General features: G+C 39.4%; 1 protein-coding gene across 6 annotated transcripts in view; it reads left to right on the top strand.

Moving 5' to 3' along the window:
• Nucleotides 1-1,329: 1,329 nt before the first annotated feature.
• The window catches only part of LOC138692273 (zinc finger protein 235-like), a 54,672-nt gene continuing 50,001 nt past the window's right edge, over nucleotides 1,330-6,000 (top strand). For 2 of the 6 annotated variants that reach the window (XM_069815437.1, XM_069815441.1), the window contains exons 1-4: nucleotides 1,331-1,499; nucleotides 2,134-2,462; nucleotides 2,541-2,696; nucleotides 4,239-4,316. In XM_069815437.1, coding sequence (XP_069671538.1) covers nucleotides 1,357-1,499; nucleotides 2,134-2,462; nucleotides 2,541-2,696; nucleotides 4,239-4,316 — 706 coding nt within the window. In that variant the 5' untranslated portion in view covers nucleotides 1,331-1,356. Of the gene's footprint in view, nucleotides 1,500-2,133; nucleotides 2,463-2,540; nucleotides 2,697-4,238; nucleotides 4,317-6,000 lie in introns of all 6 variants that reach the window. The other 4 variants (XM_069815438.1, XM_069815442.1, XM_069815440.1 and 1 more) reach the window with 3 other exon arrangements.

The following is a 6,000-nucleotide window of genomic DNA, read 5'->3' as shown; positions in this document are numbered from 1 at the left end:
CGATCCTAGTGGTGAGCAACTATCTAATGTTTGCATATTTACTACGTATTGAGCTTCGCGACTGTATATACTAGACTGTGTTTAGGTGACAGTTTTATCTCGTGATTACACTAATTGACGTTTATACACGAAGCCAAAAGAAAATAGCAAATTGTGAACTGTTAGGCTATTGACTAATTGTGCGAGCTTTCATTGCACAATTAAAGATTGGATTAAATTGAAGAGTCCACTGCAAGAATGATGGATGTCACTTTCTTGTCGAAAATGAACCAACACTGTCAATGCATAGGTTAAGACATATAGAATTTACATAGAGAGTTATATGGCATTAACACTGATAGTCATTATCCAGTAATGATCGGAAAATCACAGTTAAGCTTTGAGTGCTAAGCATTTCAAACTTTCAATTGCTTCCCCTGCAAAATGTAATCGAAATGACATCCATCATTCTTGCAGTGGACTCTTCAATTTAAAATGCACCTTACATTTGCAGTTGCAAGGAACGTATACTATTGAAACTGAACCATCAGTAGTATGTACCCACATATCACTCCAATTACGTTAGACATGAAAGAAAAATCTAGAAGAACCCGGAGGCAGTGAATTCAACTTTCATGGTGGTCAATTGACTCGACAACTCACTCAGTTGTGACTTCGTCTCCTGAGATAGACTCTTTATAGCCGTTACTCGCGAAATTTGAATCACAGTTCTGTTCGCCTCTTGTACACAAATGTGACAATTGATTATCAACCTGCTGAAGAGGCTTACGTTCAGCAGGGTCGCTATTAAGAACACAGACACATTCCAAGTATCGTGGTTACTGGAGCTGTGAGTAATAAAGTACTGCAGTGCTGTATATATTCCAGGCACAGATGTCACTATCATCGAGGTCACTCTGAAGAGCACGGCGATGCCAAAATGCGAGTTGATGAGGTTTGCACAATCGTACAATTCAATGTGCACAAGTCTTATTGCTTGAATTTTTTTTTAGAATCATCGCCATGATTCTGGATGTTGCACAAAACGGAAATATCACTTGAAAACTGCAATGGTGAAATTCTGGCGAGCAATGTTTGTGTGTGGCATTTGTACCAGTAGTCAGTAGTGGTAATTTTCACATTAAATACGTGGATAAATATGTAATAGGATGCGAAACTGCGGTCAGCACCATCTAGTTTTGGGGGTCTGAAATAAGGTGATTAGCGCCCGACGTCGTAGGTGGTAAATCATAGAACTACGTGAGAACCAGCACGGCCGACTTGATGCTCGCAGCCTTCTAGGCGAAGCCAGCATCAAGTCGGCCGTGGAACCAGCGTTCTGCACTTTCCGATACGAAGTAGTTAGAACGTTGGCCGATGACCAGCCAACAGCGTTACGAGGAGAAGATGGATGTCAGAAAGATGCAAAAGATTCGCGGAAGATGCTCTGTGCCTGGATGCAAGAGTGTTAATATTGTGGGAGGGAAGCATTTTTTCTATTTTCCTCGGGAACCTATGAGGTAAGCTTTAGTTTTATTATTGTGTCCCGTGTAGCCTAAACCTTACACATGAAAACAATGTACTTTTTGGTGAGGTAGGTTAGACGAGGTGTGTATTGCTTTCTGCTAATTTATTTGGGATTATAGTAGGAGTATAAATTTATATGGTTCCGAAATTCAGTCAAACTGTAATGAAATGTGAAATATTGACGAAAAAAGAGCAAGAAGGCTGGAAATGAAACCTCGTAAACCAGAATTGTAGCATTAGGCCACATGGCTGCAAACTAAAACCACGTGGTTTTCAGTATAAACATCTCACAGTTATGGAAAATAAAATTATGCCTTCTTTGGTGTAGTTAGCCAATCTGGAGAAATTCCCAATCATGTTTAATAATAATAAAAATAATAATAATAATAATAATAATAATAATAATAATAATAATAGGCCTAATATTTAATTTAGTTTGTATGCAATATCTGTTGCTGCTACCAGTTTTCCTATGATCACTCACTACCTAGTGATGCGCATTAGACATCTCTTAAAATAACACATATGCAGCAGATAAGTTATTATTTTTTTCCCCAATTTTTGCATAATTTCTATTCAATATTTCTTCTACTTTATCTCATTAGTAATTGTAATCCATTGGTTTAGGTGTTGGAAGTGGCTCCGATTTTGTGGGCTAGAGGACCGGTATCGAGTTGCCGCAGATGCCACACACAGGTTGAGAATCTGCATGGACCACTTCATTGAGTCTGACTATTATAGCTCTTCACAAAAAGTGATACTTAAGCAAACTGCAGTGCCCACTGTTCATGCTAATGGATTAGTGGTGCCATCAAACCCTAAAATCCGGAGCCCACCATCTAGCCCAGTTATGCCTCGAGCGACCTTATCACCGGTGTCTACCCCAACTTTCAGGCATCACAAGACTTTGCGGACGTATGCTAGGAGGGCGAAGATTGATTCTGCAGCTACTGAAGGTAATTAGTACACTAGCAATGTTTTTATGTCATTCGTGTTTAAATTTCAGATTTCATTACTCTTTTCTTTATTTTCAGGTAAGCGAAGTCTCATAGGTTTACAAGCTGCAACTGAGCAGGCTGCAGGCTTGGCAGCTATGCCTCAAACAATACCTGTTCCTATGAGCACTCCAGCTTCAAAGATTACTGCTTCGACGGCATATGCCGGGATGAACAAAGATGCATGCCAACAAGGTAATTATTCCACTTAGTCAAGTTTATGGATTTCAAGGAATGCCTTAGTTCCTCATGAGCTGTTCTTACATTACATGTTTCAAAAGGGAAAATTTTAGAACATGGATTGCACCTTCCATCCCCTCCCTAAGTCACTAGGGGACGGTGGGAATTATGGGTAATGAAGGGTGGGGGGACATGCCAACATAAGCTGTGGAGGGAAAAAATTACCTGCTGGAGGGTAATTTCCCTCTTCCTTTCCCTCCTGTCTTCTCTCTCTCCTCTCTTTTTCTTTCTCTCTCTCTCTTCATCTCTTCATGGGGTGGTATTCTGTTCTTCTATGTTCTTGTTGTATATGTTGTTATTGTTCTTCATGTGTTCAACTTCATTGTTGAATCCTCTAGTCCTCAGCAGCCGGAATCCTCAGTAGTCTCTCTGGAGAACACGTGTTCTTGGTAGAAAAAATTCGGAACTCATATATATGTTAACGAAGAAGAAAAAAGTGCAACATGCGGGTTGCAAGTGTCAATCATCAAGAATAAATTAGTGTGTAGACGTGATGGTATTTAAGATAAATCATCATGAAAGCAATATTTTTTCGCTTGTAATAATGTTGAGGGATATATATGTTATAATGAAGCTATTTTAAGTTGTATTTTAAGTGCATAAATTAATGTAAATTCATGCGACTAGATGGCGGGCGGGCGGGCGGGTGAGTGAGTAAAGGAGCGTTGAGTTAACGGGACTTAAGCCACGAAAAGCCAATCAGAGAAAGAAGGGGTGGCGAAATTAACAGGTGACGCTGGACATCTTGGCGTGGCGACAGTTTTGTGCCGACGTGCGAAAGGGTTGGATGTGTGACTGTGTTACTCTACCAGGAACATGGAATCGTTCGTCGATATTTTCGCCGTGCATAACTTTAGCAGCGATATACGGTTTTTGCAGCAGAAAGGGTTATTAGCAAGTACGTACACTTGCCCTAAATGTGGTGGCGACATGAAATTAACTTCGCGCAGAGATACTGGTGATGGGTTGTCAAATGCGCATCATGTTTTCCAAAAGGCACTTTTCAGTGCCCGACACCCCTCGTCAGGGCTTGCAGCCCCGACACCCCGCTTTTTTCGTCATGTGCTACACGTCGGATCATCATCGGGGCTTGCAGCCCCGATACCCCGCTTTTTTCATCATGTGCTACACGTCGCATCATCATCGGGGCTTGCAGCCCCGATACTCCGCTTTTTTCATCATGTGCTACACGTCGGATCATAATCGGGGCTTGCAGCCCCGATACCCCGCTTTCTTCATCATGTGCTACACGTCGGATCATCGGCGCGATGTTTACGGAGATCGTCAGTGGCCGCCATGATGTTTCGAGGTGGCGCGTGTCTCGGACGGAGCGAGATGAAGCGTGAGAACGCGAGAGAGGGAGGAGGCTGCAAGGAAAGTAGCTAGTTGCATGGTAGGTGCGGTGGGGGTAGAGGGGAAGGGTGCAATCCATGTTCTGGAGTTTAGCCTTTCAAAATACATAATTAATTATGTTTCTTTTTTTTGTGATTATTACAGGGAACAGTATGATTGGTGAACAGCTGAGGGGCTATCAGCAACCATCGCTCCTATTCAATGTGGTTCCCACAGCTGAAGGTAAGCGATACTGTCTTGTGAGCCTGGTAACATGCTAGTAATCATTTAAGTTAATTGCCCCCTGCCATATGTCTGCAGTTTTCATACTTCATTCTTTTACAGTAGCTAATAATAACAAATCCTCTTAACTACAGGGCAGGGTGTTTATCTTGTTATATATTGCAGCTGATATCCTGACAAGTCTCCCTGGCACGATGTACACCTTCATTCCCTCTTATTGACTTCCCCTTAATATCCAAACACCTCTGCTGATGATGACGATTTTGGAAGTCTATTATTGCCCAGAAACGAAGTTTTCACTCAGTTCCGAGAATGGGAGATAGGTAGGTAGGTAGGTAGGTAGGTAGGTAGGTAGGTTCCATAATATTCTTACATTTGCTCAACAGCATAGACTAACAGAACACAGAACAGACTAAAGAACATGTCCAATTCTTACGTTTAACATTAAAATGCAATACATATAAAATGCAAATATGAAATATGTACAGAATTAACACCTTAATAACAATATTTTATACAATGTAATATGATTACCATTTAATAGTATTATAATATTTACACAGTACTGTGAAATGTCAAGAATTCATCTACAGAATAGAAAGTGTGAGATATTAAGTAATTTTTTAGTTTTATCTTAAATAATGCAGGGTTTTGGCTATGATTCTTAATGTCTTCAGGAAGACTATTGAACATTTTTATCGCCATGTAACGTACTCCCTTTTGAAAGCATGATAAATTTTATGATGGCGTATGAAAATCATTCCTTCTGCGGGTATTTATACTATGTATGGCTGAGTTAGTTGGAAAATTTTCTTTTTTACGTAAGAGGAAATTTATTGTAGAGTATATGTATTGATTTGTTAAGGTTAGAATCTCTAATTAAAAAAAAATAATCTACATGATTCTCTAGTCTTTGCTCCAACTATTATTCTAATGGCTCTTTTTTGTAATAAGAATATATTTTTACTATCTACAGAATTTCCCCAAAATATTATTCCGTAGGACATAATGGAATGAAAATAGGCAAAATATATTGTCTTTAAGATACTGCTGTTTAGAAATTGTTGTAACGACCTAATTGCGAATTCATTCTGCAGACATTTCAAAGCATACTGTCATTGTAAGAATTTGAGGACTGTGATGAAAAAATATGTGTTGAATGACTAATTTTTCTCTTTGTAGTCAGGACCAATTCAATAATTTGTTTAATATGTATATAGTATCTAGGACTAATTGGTCGACTCGGTTTATAAACCAGTCACATTGTTTTGGTCCTGACTTCAAGAGAAAACTAAGGATATTAAATAATTGTTGAGTCTCTTCTGAGAAGAAAGTAGGTACAGTGTTGATAGCATCACATGTACACTGGCGTTCAAAGATATCCGGCCTATGATTATATGACCATGTAAGCAAACTTTCCAATCACAGGATCAGTCAGAACCAAAGACATTAAAAATTGACAAAAATTGGAAGAATTCCACTAGTTCTCAGTAAGTGGTACCATTATTGCAGCAGTTAAAAACGTGTCAGGAAAAATTACTATGTAGATTGAGCGTAAATTATTCTCGTAATTGACAATATCAGTGGTTTCCCGCTAAATTCAGTGTTGCTTCACAATCAGCAGAGTGGGATGAAAAATTGAATTCTATAATGCGGGTATATATATGTATGATTGGCAACACTG

The sequence above is a fragment of the Periplaneta americana genome, chromosome 16, assembly GCF_040183065.1.
Source record: "Periplaneta americana isolate PAMFEO1 chromosome 16, P.americana_PAMFEO1_priV1, whole genome shotgun sequence".
In the NCBI taxonomy this organism is placed as follows: Eukaryota; Metazoa; Arthropoda; class Insecta; order Blattodea; family Blattidae; genus Periplaneta; species Periplaneta americana.
The sequence above is the reverse complement of the archived record's forward strand: the minus strand, read 5'-3'. Positions and strand labels throughout refer to the sequence as shown.